This window comes from Pteronotus mesoamericanus, unplaced genomic scaffold (assembly GCF_021234165.1).
Source record: "Pteronotus mesoamericanus isolate MK-2021 breed Mesoamerican mustached bat unplaced genomic scaffold, CSHL_Meso_final contig_433, whole genome shotgun sequence".
Classification (NCBI taxonomy): Eukaryota; Metazoa; Chordata; class Mammalia; order Chiroptera; family Mormoopidae; genus Pteronotus; species Pteronotus mesoamericanus.
Window position 1 is genome coordinate 307,327 of NW_026555163.1, and position 18,707 is coordinate 326,033.

Below are 18,707 nucleotides of genomic sequence, written 5' to 3' on the forward strand. Positions count from 1 at the left end.
CACTGCTCCCATTCAGGTCACATAACTCCACTTTTCTCTGGACCCATCCCTTCTGCCTTTTCAAGTGTCCTCTCCTGAGTGTCCCCTCCATGCTGCTCAGTCAGCTTCTCTCTGCTGAATCATTCCCATGAATATGTGAATTCATTCAGCACCTCCCTTTCCCACAAATGCCCTTCTCACTATCACCAATTTATTTTTTAACAGCAGGACTTCTAGAAAGTACTGTCTCTATTCACTATCTTGACTCTATTAACTCTGGCTCCCATCCCCACATTTTCACTGAAGCTTCTCTTTTCAAGACCACCAGTCATCTTTATGTCACCAAATCCAATGGACACGTCTATCTTCATCCTTCACATTTACCACAGGATTTGACTCAGTTGACCACTCCCTCCTTATGACAACATCCTCTTCCTATTCCTCTTGATCACTTTTTTAAAAAATCTAACCTCTAACCTTGCTACTCAGAGTGTGACTTTTGGGACCAGGAGCATGAGAACATCTGGGAGCTCCTCAGATCTGCAGACTCAGAACCCAAACTTACTGGATCAGAATCTCCAGGTAACAGGACTACCAGGTAACTCCTGGGACATTAAAGTTACAAGATCATTGCTCTGAATGATGGTGTGCTCAGAGTCCTGTGTTGTATTCTATTCTCCTTCTAGCTCATCTTCAAATGTCAAGAACAAATCAATAATCAATAGCAGACAGTGCAGGTAAAGCTCTTAGCCCAAAGACTGGCACATAGAAAAAGCCTAATAAAGATTATCTACTAAATTATTACATCCAAACTATACACAGGTGTTTGAGGAAAAACACACAATTCCATACACAAATACACCTTATAAGGCAACCTAAGACTAAATCTTTCTCCCCTTCAAAAAACCCCAGAATTTGTTTCCCCCTAAAATATAAAAATTCAAACACATAGAAAACCTCACACTCTGAAACAAACATCCACTTCTATCAAATACAATTATTATGCCACAAAAGCTTCATGTTAACAAGGGGAAGAGTAGAAACACAAAGGAGTGTTCGGTATGCTTACCTGACACTGGATTGTTTCTACCCAATAAGGGTTAAAACTCTTGTAGCATTTGAAACAGAGTTGTTTGAAATAAACCTAAAGAGAAATTTGTCTTTTTTAAATCCAAGATTATATGTACCCTAGGCTCCCAGTTTTTAATTTAAGTAACCCATTCCCTTCCCTTGTACTTAAGTTTTGCTCAACCTCTACCCTGAGGTCTTCACCTCCTCCAGTGTTGTTACTTTTTCTCAGTCTTTGAACCTCATTTTCCTTACCTGTAAAATCGGTGTCCTGCTCTTAGTTTTCCTATGATTATGACAACTACCCAATAACATACATTAAGTACCATAGTAAAAGTCTTCAATGGGGAAGTAGCTATTACAATTTCACTCCCTGTGCAGTTGAACCCCCGACCTTTTCCTTTTGCCCCAGTCCACTAGCCCCTGCTTTCTTATTTTTCTCCCCAGTATTTTTCTCTCCACCCAAAATTCGAATTTCTTGTGTTACCCACCAATATATGTGGTTTCCAGGCTTTGTGTATTCCCTTGTGCACACTGCCTCCCTACCTTACCTGCTGAACTCCTATTTATTCTTTAAAATCCTACTTGGGCATTGTAATACCTTCCCCTGACAAGGTCAGTCATTCCCTCCTGTGCTATCTCTGTACCACGTCCGTGCCACAGGTGCCACTGCATTGTCACCAACGCACACTGTGTCTGTGTCACTCCTATTGGTATAAATGCCTTGAGGACGAGTTCTACATCTTGTACTTTGTATCCTAGTGTCTTGGAGTCTTTAAATTAAATGTTTTTCTTCCAGCAAGAGAATTAAAGTCATTTTTGTTTAGGTAAAGGATCTATTCTCCAGGTTTAGTGAGTGGCTAATGTGAAAAGTCATGTTTCCATTCAGGTCTTGGCATGTCCCTCTCCCTCTCTTTAGCCAGAATAGCACAGGGAACTCCAACTCAAATGCTTGTAGAAGTTAAGAGATACACCAGGTGTAGACTGTTACAAAATGAAGGGCACGTACTCAGAGAAGAGAGAGAAGCTGCTTAGCACCAGCCTATTGTTCTCGTACTGAAATGGAAACCTATCATGGCCAGAGTCTGACTGTTCAGGAACATCTGGAAACAGACTGTGAAATCTTCCCCAATGCCAATATGCTGACAACCAATCAAAGTTAAGGGGGGAACCTGCTTAGCCCCAAGAAGTCTCTCGCACAGGCTAACATTTACAGCAAATTCTTTCTCTTACTGTTCCACCTTATGGACTGACAGTGGAAATTTCCTAGTTCTAATGTCCAAACCTGTTCAAAATACACCAACTGAAGAATGATTCTAGAAAGTCTCAGTGTAAACAAGAAGAGTTCATTTACATAATCTGACATTTTGTCCAACAGAACTACCAAAACCAAGAGACACCAAGACTTGGGTCAGCAGTCAAGGTCATGTGGACTGACCAGTTCAGTTCAGTTCATTTTTTTTGCTGGTTTTTTAAAAAACATTTTATTTATTTCTAGAGAGAGAGCAAGGGAGGGAGAGAGGAGGGAAACATCAATTGGCTGCCTCTTGCACACCCCCAACCTGGGACCTCACCCAAAACCCAGGCATGTGCACTGACCTGTAATCAAACGAGCATCCTTTTGGTCTGTGGGACAATGCCCAACCCACTGAGCCACACCAGTCAGGGCTCAATTCATTTCTAGCACCTATTATGTGCCTGGCATGGAGGATGCTGAGATGAATTAGACAGCATTAAGTCACGCTCTGTTAGGAAACACATCCTTCCTCCACTTGACATCTTTGCCTGCTAAGTCCCACTGACATTTTACTCGCCTTACTGGTTCCAGCAATGCACAATACATAAGAACTCTCCCATTTGGTCTTACAATCTTTACAATGAAAGTAGCCTATTTTCATTCCAAAAACTGCAAATAAAAGGGGAAGAGTCTTTTATTATAGGGGAGGGGGCGGGGGCGGAAGCCAGATCCTTCTTTGCTTGTGGCTCTGTTTAGGAAATACAAAAAGCCTCCTTAACCTCATTCACAGCTGTTTTCAAGGTTACTACATTAACTTAGTGGCTCATCTCTGAAGGATAAATCTGGGATTCTTCTCCCTGCTCTCCCATTTTTTCATATCCACAATGCCACCACCACAGTCTCCCCAGAGCAAAATTCTGACCACATATTTCACCAACTTAAAGCTCTTCTTTGTCTCACATCCCCAGTCAATAATGATTGCCAGACTTTAGGTTTCTACATCTTAAAGCTGGCAGCCTCCTTCCCCAGTGTTATAAAGCATGGAGGCCACATAAAATACACGTTTTCAGAACTTCATCTCATCAGATAAAGGGAGAAAGGGAAGATTTTGCTCTTATTGCCCCAGAAATGGAAGAGGACAGAGAGGAAGGCGCTAGCTGAAGTCTGAGGAGGGGAAGGCAAAGTTCACCTGGAAGTTGGGTTTCCTGAGAGGGTGGGCGTCTCCTTGGGCCTGCTTACTCTGTCTTTCCCCAGGACTCAAGTTATCTTCAGCCCTCAGCTTGTCCTGCTGCGAGTTCCTCCTGCTTGTCCTCTTGCAACCTTAGCCTTCGTGGTGACTTCTGTTGTTGACAGCTGGCCTCCACGGAACCTGAAAGCTCCTGCCTCTCCTCATCCTTCCCATCTGTCTGCAGCTGGACCAAGTCCCTGAGGCCCATCACTGGTGAATAGAGGTCCCAGGCTGGTGATGGCGCCTTGGGGACCCTGTGGCCCCTAGGAGAACAGCTGCGCAGGGTTAGCGGGCACATTGAGCACTGAATGGACCTGTCCACCCGCAGGCTCACTTGTATGCCCACCTCCTTGGTACTGGCCTTGCATAGCCGCAGGCTCAAGCTGGGATTCATCTGGGAGAGAATGACCTTAAGCTGCTCCCTCTTGTAAGGGTCCATGCAGTAGGCCCAAGCATTCGTAGGGACCACCGGCCTCGTCCTGGCCAGGAAAGTGGGGGTGTTACCGAACAAATGGACCCGTGGGGGTATGTCCAGATGCTATTACCGAAATAACACCCCCATTCCCCGGAGTCCCTCAGTTGTAGGTCCTTTGCCCTCCACCCTTGGAATTATAGCTCTGAATGACAGAGTTCGGTGAAAAAGGAACTATTCAAAAGTTATACAGATTTGATTAATGGCTAAATGTCACCCTTAAACCTCAAAATCCCTTTAAAGCAAACACCAGCACACACACTGTCCTGCCTTCGCCTCTTTGCCCTGCTGGTCCAGTCAGGCCAGTCAGGCCAGTCAGGGGTACCGTCCTCCAGAAGAAAAAGAAGTCCGGGGCTCGGCTGGGCAGGTCTCTCGCGGTCTCAGCACCATCCACCTCGTCGCAGCGATCTTCAGCTCTTAATCCATAACCATATGGCACCTTCTCATGGCCCACTAGCAAGAGTCCTTTCTTCCCTCTTTCTTCCCATGTGGTCTTCACACTGTTCCCCAGAGTCTGTGTCCTTTGTTCTCTCCTGCAGGACCCTGTCTCTCCTCCTCCCTCTCCCAGTTACATTCTGCATTAAGTCTTTGAAACCTTCTTGATTACCTTTGGTGATATGCAAAATAACCCTCTTTGCATGTGAGGAATGAAGCTATCCTGTTATTGACATACGAAATGACTCTTAATGGCCCTGCTCAAGGCTCCCATCCCCATGGTGGCCCGCCTTGTGGTAGGGGAAATATATTTTTCTTGGACACCCCGATCTCTGGATCCCGTTACAAATACCCTTTGGTGGGTCCCTGGCTGTGCCCCGTTACAGGGGCACCAGCATTTTGCCTCCAGTAGTGCTGTTGGTGGTCAGAGTCCAGGCTGGCCTAAAGCCGTGTGTTCCCTGGTACAGGCCCTGGGGAACATGGACAAAGTGCTCCATCTGCTGGCCAGGCTTAGTGCAACATCTTGGTGCAGTTCGTATCCTGGTTCTGCCTTCCACCTTCTCCCACCCCTTCTTTCTCCTGGTCAACCTGGTTCAGGTTCACCCCTATCTTTTTAACTTATTTCAGATTCTGATGGGAGCTGCTGCCTATCACCCTAATTGAAGGGGGTGGTGGGAGGAGAGGTTCCTACCTACAGGGGCCTAATTGCCACCTGATTCAAATTGCTCTTCCCTGCGTCTTCAATTCACTGATCCCAAATCTTGTTCAAAGCTGTTTTTCATTGCTGACTTATTCACACACTTGTAATAGTTAGCCATTCATTTATTTATTCCTATAGTAATGTACCATTTTAGAGATCCTGTTTTAAAGCATATTGTGAAAGAAATTCAAGGAATAAAATTATTTGAGCAGCCTTATACTAGACGAGTGTAAGGGAAAAAGTACATTATTATGGCAGGACTAATGAAAACAAAGACGAGAGGAGCAGGAAGCATAAAGTTATGGGGAGGAGGAGGCGTATAGAGTGAAAGAAAATATATTTCAGAGGATTTTTTAACATGCCACACGTTCTCAGTCCACCCCTAGTGAGGACCCCCTCCCGCCAAAAAAAAAAAAAAAAAAAAGGTGGAGGAAGCAAATTGTTCTGATTTAGAGGGTAAATGCAGATTTAATAGCAGGATAGTTAATTATGTGAGATCAAATCCATTTGAATTGAAACCTACACCTTGTTACCAGGCAAGTTACTTTACTGATTCCTCATCAGACCGTACTAACCAATTTATGGAATGACTGTAAGGCTAAATGTGTTACTGCTCACATGTTCAGTAAGCTGCAGTAACTGTTACACAAGGATCCAAGGCCTGTGTTCTTTTGTTATTCAGACCCAGATGACCATAAGCGTTGGTATCTCTCTGTATTTGTCAGGCTTCCTGCTGCAGCTGAGGGTTGTGGTTAAACTGAATGACACCTGAAGAACAAAGTAGAGCCCACCTTTTTTCTAATCCAAGGTTGTGTCTGCCATTCACTGCTCAGGAGCGTACCAGAAGCAGCAGGACGCATGGGCAGCTCCCAACCCCAGAACCCAGTAGAAGGCTTTTAGCCACTAACTAACCCGAATTAAGTCTGAGCCGGGCATGTCTGACCCTGTCCATGGTGAGGACAGAGCCCTGCCTTTCAGGGCAGTTTGGAGGGGACCAACAGGCACACACAGAGTGGTCGATACCGTTAGAATGTAAAAGACACTAGGGCAGCTTGCCGAGGGGAGTAGCTAACACTGCAGGAAGGAATAGGTGGGTTCCCCCCATTTCTCAGGAGGGGAGACAGCTCACAGGTCTTAAACCTGCTACCTTAAAACATCACAGGACTAGAGCTGAAGTCCCCTGGCTGAACATGCCAACCCGTCAACTCCACAGGGAGCAGCGGCTGGAAACCGGTCATCCTCCACCAAGGACCACGCTGGGTTTCAAAGGTTGACGACTTTGGGGCCGGAACAGAGGCCTGTCAGAGACAACAGGCCGTGTACGGCCCCCGAACACCGGACTCGCGGAAGAGCGGGAGTCGCGGAGTGTACGCAGAACGGCCCTCTCAGGGTTTCGTGAGAAGCCGCTGCCTTACAGTCAGGGAATTGACCACTACCTGGACCAACCAAGCCCCGGCGTTCGCTAGCCGAGCTGGGTCGGGCGGCCAGCCTGACTTCCGGGCTGTGCGTATGGTGCGTGCGGCGTCAGGTCGTCAGCGCGTGACGTATGGGAGTGCGGCTTTGGCGGGAGTGTACGAAAACCTTGGAGAAGCGGCTGTACCTGGTACGTGAGGGCAGAGGGTCGGCACCGGAAGGTCCTGCGGTCCAGAAGAGCGGCGTCTGTGGAGGTGGTTAGTGCCGCGGCATGACGCGGGGCGGCCCGGCGGGCCTGGTAATGGTCGCTGCCTGTCTCACGCGGATGGGGGCGATGGACCGGGCCTCCCGGTGGAGGCTCAGCTTCTCCCCTGGGACTTTTGGGCCCTGCCACCCGCTCGGGGGTGGGCTTCTAGCTGTCGCTAGTGTCCCTATCTGAAACTTTTCACACGATAAAGTTACTTTTAGCAGGACAAGGTTTCCCGCTTCCGACACTGTGCCCGCCCCACTTCACCCCAGGTGGTGCCTTTGGAACCAAAACGTCATTTGAATTGGCTTTTACCGCTAATGGGAGCCCTCGCCACACGTTGACTGATAATTAAAATTAATGTCAAAAATGCTGTTCATGGTCGCACTTGCCACATTTCCAATGCTTGATGTGGCTGGTGGCCACTGTTTTGGGCAGCACAAACACACAATGTTCCCATTATCGCGGCGAGTTCCTTTGTTCCAAAAGGTGGAACCGAGATCAATCATGAGTGTCGCTTTAAGCAGCTGTACCCTCTTCTGATTCTGCCGCACTGTCACGTAAGGACCGTACCCCATGAAGTGTGTTCTCTTTTGCAGACTCATTTTCGAAGCGTCGGAGTAATATTGTAGAGAAAAAAATGCCTATTGGATGCAAAGAGAGGCCAACTTTTTTTGAAATTTTTAAGATGCGATGCAACCAAGCAGGTACTGACAGCTTTTATATAAGTCAATCTGTTACAGCGAGCAAATGTTTTTATAAAATTAAGTAAATATACATGCTTGCTGGAAAGAATCCAATACTTCACGTTTTTGTTTAAACTATAAGCTGTTCTTTATGGAATCATAAATCCAGTTAAGAGAATGAACACTTACTAAATGATATAGAACCCCGGTGGACAAAGAGGAGACTGGGCCCTTGATTAGCAGTAGGAAAAATTGTTTTTAAAGCTCAGAACTTCTAGCAAATGAGAACTTCTAGCAAATGGCAATGTTACTTTGTAGCAGAAGTTGTCAATTTTTCTTGGTCTCAGTACTCCTGACACTCTTAAAAATGATTGAAGGCCTCAAAGAGCTTTTCTTTATGTAGGTTGCTATATTAGAAATTAAGAATTTTAAAAATATTTAATAATTCACTTGAAAATGAACTCAATGCATATTAATATGAGTAACATTTTTATGAAAACTACCTATATTTTAAAGAGAAGGGCATTGTTTTACATTTTTGCCATTCTCTAATATCTGGCTTATTCAAAGATGACTAGTCTGTTGTAGTATGTTGTTTTGGTAGAAGACCCAACCTTGCACAGCAATGTAGTTGGGTAAAAAGGAAGTATTTTAATAGTCTTCAGTTAATTGTGGGTATTTTTCTCCCATACTACATCAAAACTTAAGTGATAGTTTCTTAAAAGTTGCAATGTGGAATCTGAAACCATGTCATAAACTGTTCATACTTTTGTTACACTAATTAAATTCTGTCAGCCCTTCTAGTACTTTGAATGAATCTTTTATCTATACTGTTAACATTATGCACTGATTAGGAAAGTGCCTGTATTCTGAATAACAGATATTCCATATATTGACACGTTGCAGTGTCAATATCATATTAGATAGTTCACTGATTTCATCAGAAAAATCTTTTAAGATTGGGAGGATATCAAGCTGACAGAGCTCAGTAAAGTTTAACAAAATTCTAATTTTCATTTGAAATCTCATATTATCATATCATTGACTGCTGTTTTCCCTCAGTGACAGGCTCACTTCATGCATTTTCAGAAAAATGTCTCCCAAATCACCCAACTCAGAATGACTAAGTTATTCATTCTTTCTAGTAAAAATGGCTTTCTATGAAAAAAGTGCTAATTCAGCGCATAACTCATAAGTGCTTTTCTAGACAACTGTTGTACTGAAATAATACAGAAATGCTTATACATACTTTTTGTTTTATCACAGAATATTAAAAAGTTGTGTTTTTAAATATTGGGCTTTAATATAATATTAAAATTTAATTTAATGTAATTTTTACTTCATTAAGGACATTTTTTTGTTGTTGTTTTTTCTTTTATTGATTCCAGGGTGAGGGGAAGGGTGGGAGAAAGAGAGAGAGGGGAACATTGATGTGAGAGAAACATTGATCAGTTGCTTTTGCATGCTCCCTAACAGGGGACCAAATGTGCAACCCAGACATGTGCCCTGACTGGGAATCAAAATGGCGACCTTTGGGTTCACAGACCAATGCTCAACCAGCTGAGCCACACCAGCCAGGGCATTCATTAAGGACATTTTAAATTAAACTGGCTTCCTGTTTTTGTTTTTGTTTTTCTTCACAAGTACATGGTAATGAAGAATACAGTGATTACTAGTGTAGTTTGTTGCCACTTCCTTAACACACAGAGATGTCATCAGTTTTACTCACCTGTGGTTCAGCGTCAACACTGAAAAACATAAATTGTTGCCTTAGTATTACTATGAAAATAGTTTTGATTTTATGGACCTCTTAAAAAGGTCTTCCCCCCCGAAATGGTCCATAGTCCACACTTTTAGAAGCACTACTTTAAGAATAGATAGGTCAGAGTAGAAGTTTTGTTATCTGTCTTTAACAAATAATCATTTTATTCCTTTATTTGTGCATCTGCATGTTCCTTATACCTTTAGATTCATCACATCCACTTTATATAGTCTTTATAAATATTTGAATGGTGTCTATAGAATGCATTCTTACTGTAATTTTTTTTTCTGAATCATGAATGTAAGATAAGGAAAACTTTAGCCCCCGCCGGTGGCTGAGTTGGTTGGAGCATCATCCTGTACACCAAAAGGTTGAGGGTTTGAATCCTGGTCAGGGCACATGCCTAGGTTGTGGATCCAATCCCTGGTCAGTAAGAGCATGAACAGGAAGCTATTGATCAATGTTTCTCCTCCCCCCTTCCTCCTTTCTCTCTAAAAATCAATAAAAACATATCCTTGAGTGAGGATCAAAGAATAAGATAAAACTTTAGAAGAGCTAATATAGTTAAGAGCTGTCTCCTTGTGACTTTTTAAAACTTCTTATACCTTACTACAAATTCATAAGAGAACAGACAAATAACTCTGTTTAATTAATGTGGTTTAACAAAAGTCTTCCACAGTCCAATCTCAAGCATCCTTTTTATAATGATCTTTACTGGCTCACGAATTTTTGTGTCTCTTATTAAAACCAAGATGAGATTTTTATTTTTTACAGATTTAGGACCAATAAGCATTAACTGGTTTGAAGAACTTTCTTCAGAAGCTGCACTGTATAATTCTGAAATTACAGAAGAATCTGAATATAAAATCAGCAGTTATGAACCAAACCTATTTAAAACACCACAAAGAAAACCTTATCAATTGGCTTCAACACCAGTAATATTCCAAGAGCAACGTCTAACTCTGCCACTGTACCAATCTCCTTTAAAAAAATTGGATATGGACAGATTAGATTTAGGTAAGTAATATGATGTAGACTAGGAAAGAATATGAAGCAGGAATTCAGACAAAGCTGTAGTAAGAATCCCCGCTCTGCCATTAACTGTATTATGTTGGTCAGATCAACCTCTGTGCCTTTACTTTCCCCGCCTAAAAAATAAAGATGATAAAAATAATATCTGATAAATTTGGATTAAATAAAATAATGCAGGTACTTAATAAATGTTCCTTTTCCTACCTCCTTTGATTAATACATCTTTCCTACTGAGATTTGCTAAGGTGTATCTTTCCTATACAAAAAAAAACTCCCATAACCCACCCTAGGACTTTATATTGATTACACAAAATTATATTTCTATGTGCTGTCACAGAGAACAAGGAAGATTATTTTTACCAAAATCCTGATTTGATAGCAGTTTCCTTGGCCTATATGCCAGATATTTCCAATCAATCAAATATTGCTCATTTATTACTTGCTCAATTTAAGTAACATCCTTTCCCTTTCTTTGGAGTATTATTTGCTAGTAAGGAGAATTAAAGTACACAGATAAATTATAGTCTAAGGTTGAATGTGGTGCATGGCAAAAAGTACAATGAGAATTGAGAAGACAGCATAAATAATATTGGGGGAATTCAGAGATGATTTATTTGAATTCTTTAAGGGTAGAAAATGGAACAGAGTGATAGTGTTCTAGGCAGAGGAAAAATATGAGGAAGAATATGTAGTTTGTTAAGAGAATAGCAAGTAATTTAAATCATTTGGAGTGTCAAATCTGACAGGGACCAATAACAACGTAAGGCTAAAAAGAGGCAGGTATCAAATGCCAGGCTAAAGAAAGTGAATTTATTTGATAGTTTGTCAAGCAGGAAAATCAGGCAAATTTGATCACGATACTACTTCTTGCTTCAAACCGTGGATTATCTCCCTTTTGCCCTCATGATAAAATTCAGACTCGTTAATGTGATTACAAGGTCCTTATATAATGGCCTTGACCTCTAGGAAGTCAGTCTTGAATGAGAGAAAATATTTAAATATTCTGGTGTGGTATCCATTACAAAAGGAAGTTGGACACAGTACTGTATTGTGGGCATAATGAAGGGAGCAGCCATAGGTCTTAATGTGGTCAGGGAAAGCTCTTTGTTGATACTGAATCTTCTAAAAAGTGAAGGATATGCCTAGAACCAGTGGTTTATTTAAATTTTATCTCCTGGAATTGGTTTATCCTTAGGGAAGGATAGGGATGAGTTAATACAGCTACTTGACTCTCTGCAGAGGACCTAATGTTTTTAAGGTTATAGTGCATAAATAATTCAGTTGACTGTAGTCTCAAGACATTTTGCTTTTAAGTTTACTTTAAATTTGTTATTGAAATGTAAGACCTAAGCTGTTTTTTAAACTACTTTGTTCTAACAGCTCTCTAATGCATTATTTTTAAAAAAGAATTATCCCTGAAGTTCTGTAAAGAACTGTTTGTCTCAGCAGCCTGTCCTTTTGTATGAATTATGAGTTTATCTTATCATTACTTAGCTTATTTATGAGATTCTCAAGTTATTTGGGAAATGCTTATTTTGGTATGCACTTGTTTTTGCCTGGTTCATTTTTAAATGTTTATTCTTTACAGTTGGGTTTCTTTTTATTGCTGATCCAATCTTGATAGTTTATTATTAACTGAAGTCCTTTGTTTATATGTATTAGGCTTTCTTTGACAGGTCTGTGGTTTTTGACAAGTGTATAATGTCATGTATACACTATTACAGTATCATGCAGAATAGTTTCACTGCCCTAAAAATTCTCTGTTTTCCAGTTCACCACAACCCCCCTTCCTCAAGGCCCCTGAACCCCTGGCAACCACTGATCTTTTTACTGTCTATGGTTTTGCCTTTTTCAGAATGTCATATATGTAGTTGGAATCATACAGAATGTAGCCTTTTCAGAGTGGTTTCTTTCACTTAGCAATATAAGATTTATCGATGTCTTCATGGCCTGATAGCTCATTTTTTTAATCACTGAATAATGCTCTATATCTTAGTTGCTTGCAGTTTTTGGAAATTATGAATAAAACTGCTATAAATATTCATGTGCAGGTTTTTTGTGTGGACCTAAGTTTTCACATCATTTAGGTATTTGCTGAGGAGCACAATTTGCTGGATCCTATGTTAGAATTATATTTAGTTTTGTTAGAAACTGCAAACTCTTCCAAAGTGGCCATATCATTTTGTATTTCCACCAGCTATGAATGAGAGTTCATCTTGTACCACATCCTCACCAGCATTTGGTGTTGTCTGTGCTTTTGATTTTCATTCTAGTAAGTGTGTAGTGGTATCTATTGTTTGGTTTATTTTTTTAAGTTCCCCCCTTTTGTTTTTTGATTAGAATCTTTTTAAAGTGACCAGGGAAAAGATGAAATTTCAAAATACAGGTTTAGCTACTTTTTAACATCTTTGAAAGTTTCATAACAGAAGGAGGTTGGATATATTATTGAAGTGGGTTTTTTAACTTACATGTACATGTGGCTTATTAGTGAATGTTACTTGAAAAATGAAAATATAATACAATGTTTTGTGTATGCTACTATGAATAGTTTTCAGTTTTATCTTTGCTTGATTTATTAACACTGGTGGCTTATCTTCCCCAAAGCTTCTCTAGATTAGAGATTGTAGGATCGGTTAAAGCAACTATTTTTAAAAGCAGTTTTTAAGAATAATAATAAGTGCCTCGAGTGCCCAATCTGTGATACAAAAAAATAGTTGAAAAACTATTTTTTGAAAAACTGTAGGTTGAATTTGATAGAATCACATACAGCTTTGGAAACGCTGTCTTAGCATTATTGTCTGAGAAAGTAGATATGTTCATCAGGAACACAAGTATTATGTGTTACTATATACAACCCACTTTTCTAAACCTTCCTAATTTATTCAGCCAATATTCTTGGAGGGACTATAACATCAGAAATTATTGTGGTTGCTAAAGATACAGTGATAAGTTAGAGAAGATCTCTACCTCAGGGAACTCACAGCCTGACAGGGGAAACGGAAACAGTGTATGATAAACTTTGCAGGAACACAGGAGGGGCATGCACTCAGTTTTAGATTAGGGACCAGTGAAGTGTTCTGGAAGAGGTAGTTTCAAAATGGGAGCCCAAAAGAGGATATTCTACGTTAAGAGAAATAGAGAAAGAAACAGTTTGTACAAAGGCCTAGAGAACCATTCTTTGCATGATAACAAGTGGTTGGGTACAGTTGAAGAGAGTATGAAAAAAATGTCATCATAGAAATTAAGACTTGTGAAGGCCTTGTTACCAGGGAGTTTTATTATGAAGTTTGAACTTGATCTTGAGAACAAGATCTTGAAAGGTTTTCAGCAGAAAAGTAATATGGTCAGATTAGGTACCTTGGTGGGTTTTCAATAAATGTCTTTTCCTTTACCCTTATCCCCCATGACACAACAGTACTGTGTGTGACTTAATAATAGGACATAATCCCATTCCACTTTGTCTTCCACTTTTTCTTCCACTTGGTGCACAGTTCAAAAAATTTTCCACTGCTATATTCTGAACTCCTTGACATTAAAGCTGTATCTTGATTGCATATCCGAAGTGCCTTATGTGTATTATATGCTTATAATATGGTTGTTGAAATGGAGGCAGACATCTCTTTTTGGGAAGAATTGACAAATTGAGTAGCCAACTCATACCGAACTCCCCATACATTCTCCTTCCCAGTGTAGTTGAGACCTTTTTGTTTTTAAATGGTTCAGGAAATGAAATTTCACAATACAGAACATATATATCCTTACTGAATTATTGTATTCTTTCAGGAAAGCATATTACCGATAGTAAGCATAAAAGCTGTTGCACAAGGAAGGCTAAAATGGATCAAGCAAATGATGTTAGCAACTCACCTCTAAATTCTTGTCTTAGTGAAAGGTATGATGAAGCTATTATATTAAAATACTTAAATGAAACATTTTTCAGCATATGATATTTGTTTTTTAGAAATACATCTAATTTTCACACTAGTACTCTGGCCGAAAGCCTGGAAAAGGATCTTCTTTTGGGTTGGCCAAAATTTTCATTTAGTTTTTTCCATGTAATGGTTCTAATAGTGCTTAGTTTTCTTTCACTTTATTTGAAACAATTTTGTTAGATTGTATTGTGACAGCTCACATATTAGTGTGCATGTTAAAAAATTGTCAAAATTGGTCTTCTGGCCAAGATGGAGGCATAGATAGATAAACTTTGCCTCCTCATACAACCAAAAGAAGGACAACAACACATTTAAAAACAAAAAACAACCAGAACTGCCAGAAAATCAAACTGTATGGAAGTCCAACAACCAGGGAGTTAAAGAAGAAACATTCATCCAGACAGGCGGGATGGAGACGGGCAGCCAGGGCAGAGAGAATGTGTGGCGAAGCAGCAGCTGAAGGACCGGGCAGGCAAGGTAGAGGCTGGCAGTCCCACAATTGCATGCAGATAAACCTGGAGGGACGGTCCCTCAATTGCATGCAGATAAACCTGGAGAGACAACTGGGGAGTGAGACAGACTGTACAACCCAGGGTTCCAGCATGGGAAAGGAAAGCCTCAAAACCGCTGGCTGTAAAACCTGTGAGGGTTGCAGCAGTGGGAGGAATTCCAAGCCTCTTAGGAGAGTTCGTTGAAGGGGCCCACAGGTCTTAAAATGTACACAAACCCACCCACCCTGGAATGAGCACCAGAAGGATCCAGTTCACTTGTGGGTAGCAGGGGAAATGATGGTAAGCCAACCTAGCGGAGCAAGTGGCATTGTTCCTCTTCTGACCCCTTCCCCCCATACAGCACCACAATGCAGCAATGTGTGTTGCCCTACCCTGGTGAGTACCTGAGGCTCTGCACCTTACAGCCCCTAACACCTACAGCGCTAACATGTGTCAGGACAAAGAAATATGGCCCAAATTAAACAACAGATCAAAACTCAAAAAAAAAAAAATTAAGCAATGAAGAGATAGCAAATCTATCAGATGCAGAGTTCAAACCATTGGTAATCAGGATGCTCGCAGAAATGGTTGAGTATGGTCGCAAAATAGGGGAAAGAGCAAAGGCTATGCAAAGTGAAATAAAAATATACAGAGAACCAACAGTGAAGGGAAGGAAACTGGGACTTAAATCGATGATCCTGAGCAAAAGGAATAAATGAACTTTCAACCAGAACAGTATGAAGAAACAAGAATTCAAAAAAATGAGAGGCTTAGGAATCTGTGGGACCACTTTAAACGTTACAACATCCAAATCGTAGGGATGCCAGAAGAAGAGGGAGTGCAAGAAACCGAAAACTTACTTGAACAAATAATGAGAGAAAACTTCCCCAATCTGTCAAAGGAAATAGACTTCAAAGAAGTCCAGGAAGCTCAGAGAGTCCCAAAGAAGTTGGACCCAAGGAAGCACACACCAAGGCACATCATAATTACATTACCCAAAATTAAAGATAAGGAAAGAATCTTAAAAGCAGCAAGAGAAGAGGAGACAGTTACCTACAAAGGAGTTCCCCTAAGACTATCAGCTGATTTCTCAAAAGAAACCTTGTAGGCAAGAAGGGGCTGGCAAGAAGTATTCAAAGTCATGAAAGGCAAGGACCTACACCCAAGATGACTCTATCCAGCAAAGCTATCATTTAGAATGGAAGGGCAGATAAAGTGCTTCCCAGATAAGGTAAAGTTAGAGGAGTTCATCATCACCAAAGCATTCTTACAGGAAATGTTAAAGGGACTTTTTTAAGAAAAAATATCAAAATTATGAGTAGTAAAATGACGAAAAACTCACAACTATCAGCAACTGAATGTAAAAATAAAAACTAAGCAAACAACTAGAACAGGAATAGCATCACAGAAATGGAGATTACATGGAAGGTAATCAGCGGGGAGGGGGAGAGAGGAGAATGGGGTAAAAAGGTACAGGGAATAAGAAGTATAATTGGTAGGTACAAAATAGATGGAAATATTTAGTATAGGAAATGGAGAAACCAAAAACTTCTATGTATAACACATGGATATGAACTAAGGGATGAGGGAATGCTGGTGGGAGAGGGGTACAGGGCAGAAGGGAATAAAGGGGAGAAAAAAAACAGGACAAGTATTATAGCATAATCAATAAGATAGACTTTAATACATTATCAAAATTGGTGAACTTTGATGCAGCCATTTTAATATCGAAGGCAGAAGAAAATACGCAGCATTTTTGGCGTATTATGTTTTATTATTTCAAGAAAGGTTAAAATGCAAAAAAATATTCGTCCAGTGTATGGAGAAGGTATTGTGACTGATCACATGTGTCAGAAGTGGTTTGTGAAGTTTTTTGGGTACTATTAATGTTTTAACCAAATCTTTGCTGTGCGTTGGGAGATGTTCAGCAGCACCCTTGGCCTTTATCCACTAGAAGGCAATAGTGGGAGATAGCTAACATACTCAAAATATTGAAATCAATAGTTATTGGTGAAAATTAAAAATGTTTCTTTTATTTTACAGAAAAAAACTAAATGGACTTTTTGGCCAACTCAGTATTTTTAAACAATCTCCTTTTAGGTTAAGTTCTTTACTACACTAATTTCTACATTAGAAACATTTACTTTGTTTTTCTTACAATGTTGAATTCAGTGGTTTTTCTGTGTGTTCTTTGAAGTTTTTAAGTAACAAAACTACTAATGATAAAAGACCTTTGAAATACCAGTTTAAAATAAATTATTCATGTATTTTGAATCATTGCAGAGAAAATATGTGGCTATTACAGGTTCACCTTATATAATTTTAAAATTCAAAATATATAATTCCTGCCCTCGCTAGTTTGGCTCAGTTGGTTGGACATTGTCCTGCAAACTAAAAGGTCACTGGTTAGATTCCTAGTCAGGATACATGCCTGGGTTGCAGGCCAGGTCCCTGGTTGGGGACATGTGAGAGGCAACCGATCGATGTTTCTATCTCACATTGATGTTTCTCTCTCTTCCTCTCTCTCCAAAAATGAATAAAATCTTTTAAAATATGTATGTATAATTCCTAACAGCTAAAATTTATGTGTACTTTATACATTACTTTCAATGAGCATGTGAAACATAATTTAGTGATTATTTAATTCGTCATGGAATACTTTTTAAAATAACATAAAACTATTACAGAGTAGTACCATCTAATGATATGATTGAGAGTCCTTTCTAGCAGTAAGATTAGTACATGTTATTTGCCATATCTATTATCTTGAATAATTTGAGGGATTTGCTTTGTTTTCTTTTAGTTCTGGTGTTCTGCCATGTACACACATAACACCACAAAGAGAAAAGTCAGGTATGCTTAAAAGCAAGGCTTTTTATTTTTTAAATATTCTAAATTTTAACAAAAATAAAACTAATTTTTTTTGTGTGTTTTACCCCCAGTGGTATGTGGAAGCTTATTTCATACACCAAAGCTTATGAAGGTAAATATTCTGCCTAGTCTATTTTTGTTATGTATTAATTGAGAATTTGACAACAGTGTCGTACCTTTGCCTTGAGACTTAAAGATATGTACCTACGATCTCACATAGGAATCTAGTAAATGATAAATGAAAAAAATTAGTGAATAAAAATATTTTTTAAAATATTCATTATTGCCTTTCTATGAAATACGTTATTTTCTTTATTTCCAGGGTCAGACTCGGAAACATATTTCTGAAAGTCTAGGGGCTGAGGTAGATCCTGATATGTCTTGGTCAAGTTCTTTAGCCACACCACCAACCCTTAGTGCTACTGTGCTCATAGGTAATACTATCAAATGTTTTTTATAAGAAGGTAAATGGTGTTGATAAATTATCATCTCTAATACTTTGTTAAGAAAATATGAAAAGATAATTAAATAGTAATTAATTAGATAATCCTGTCTTTGATAAGTGTATTAGTTCTAAATAGTATTACCATATTTTACCATGTATAATGCGCACTTTTTTGCCCCAATTTTTGAGGGAAAAATAAGGATGTGCATTAGATGAGGGTAGTACTAATTCTGTATCTATATAATTGTTTTTAATTCTTTTATTTATGCTCATGCATTAGAAGTGTAACTCTAGAAAGCAATAATGACATCCGTATGCAAAATAATACCCTGGAATATGATAATCAGTTTTGTTTCTAAATATAAATAAATTAAACATTGAATTAAAAAATAAAAATGAAGGAGTTTTTTCCTGAAAGTCCGGGCCAAAAACATGGGTGCACATACACAGGAGCACCTATATACACGGCAAAATATGGTATTCTGTTTAGAGCAGACTGGTATCAATCAGAAGTACATTAGGTAGTATTCTGTAGGAATCAGATTAACTTATATGCAAATCAGGATTTTTTTTTATTCTAGCAAAAATGCATTCCATTTTGATTCCTCTTTAACTGAAAAAATAACTTTGTTCTGTTGCTCAGATACAGTAATACAGGTAAAAGCATGTTGAAAATTAAAGTGTTTAACATGTGATATGCCTTTAGACT

General features: G+C 39.6%; 1 protein-coding gene and 1 pseudogene across 1 annotated transcript in view; one reads left to right on the plus strand and one right to left on the minus strand.

Moving 5' to 3' along the window:
• Nucleotides 1–877: 877 nt before the first annotated feature.
• Nucleotides 878–4,954, minus strand: LOC129073807 (protein ZAR1-like; annotated as a pseudogene).
• Nucleotides 4,955–7,419: 2,465 nt separating this feature from the next.
• The window catches only part of BRCA2 (BRCA2 DNA repair associated), a 74,207-nt gene continuing 62,919 nt past the window's right edge, over nucleotides 7,420–18,707 (plus strand). The window contains exons 1-6 of the mRNA XM_054577439.1: nucleotides 7,420–7,486; nucleotides 10,002–10,244; nucleotides 14,043–14,151; nucleotides 17,486–17,535; nucleotides 17,625–17,665; nucleotides 17,876–17,987. Coding sequence (XP_054433414.1) covers nucleotides 7,420–7,486; nucleotides 10,002–10,244; nucleotides 14,043–14,151; nucleotides 17,486–17,535; nucleotides 17,625–17,665; nucleotides 17,876–17,987 — 622 coding nt within the window. The remainder of the gene's footprint in view (nucleotides 7,487–10,001; nucleotides 10,245–14,042; nucleotides 14,152–17,485; nucleotides 17,536–17,624; nucleotides 17,666–17,875; nucleotides 17,988–18,707) is intronic.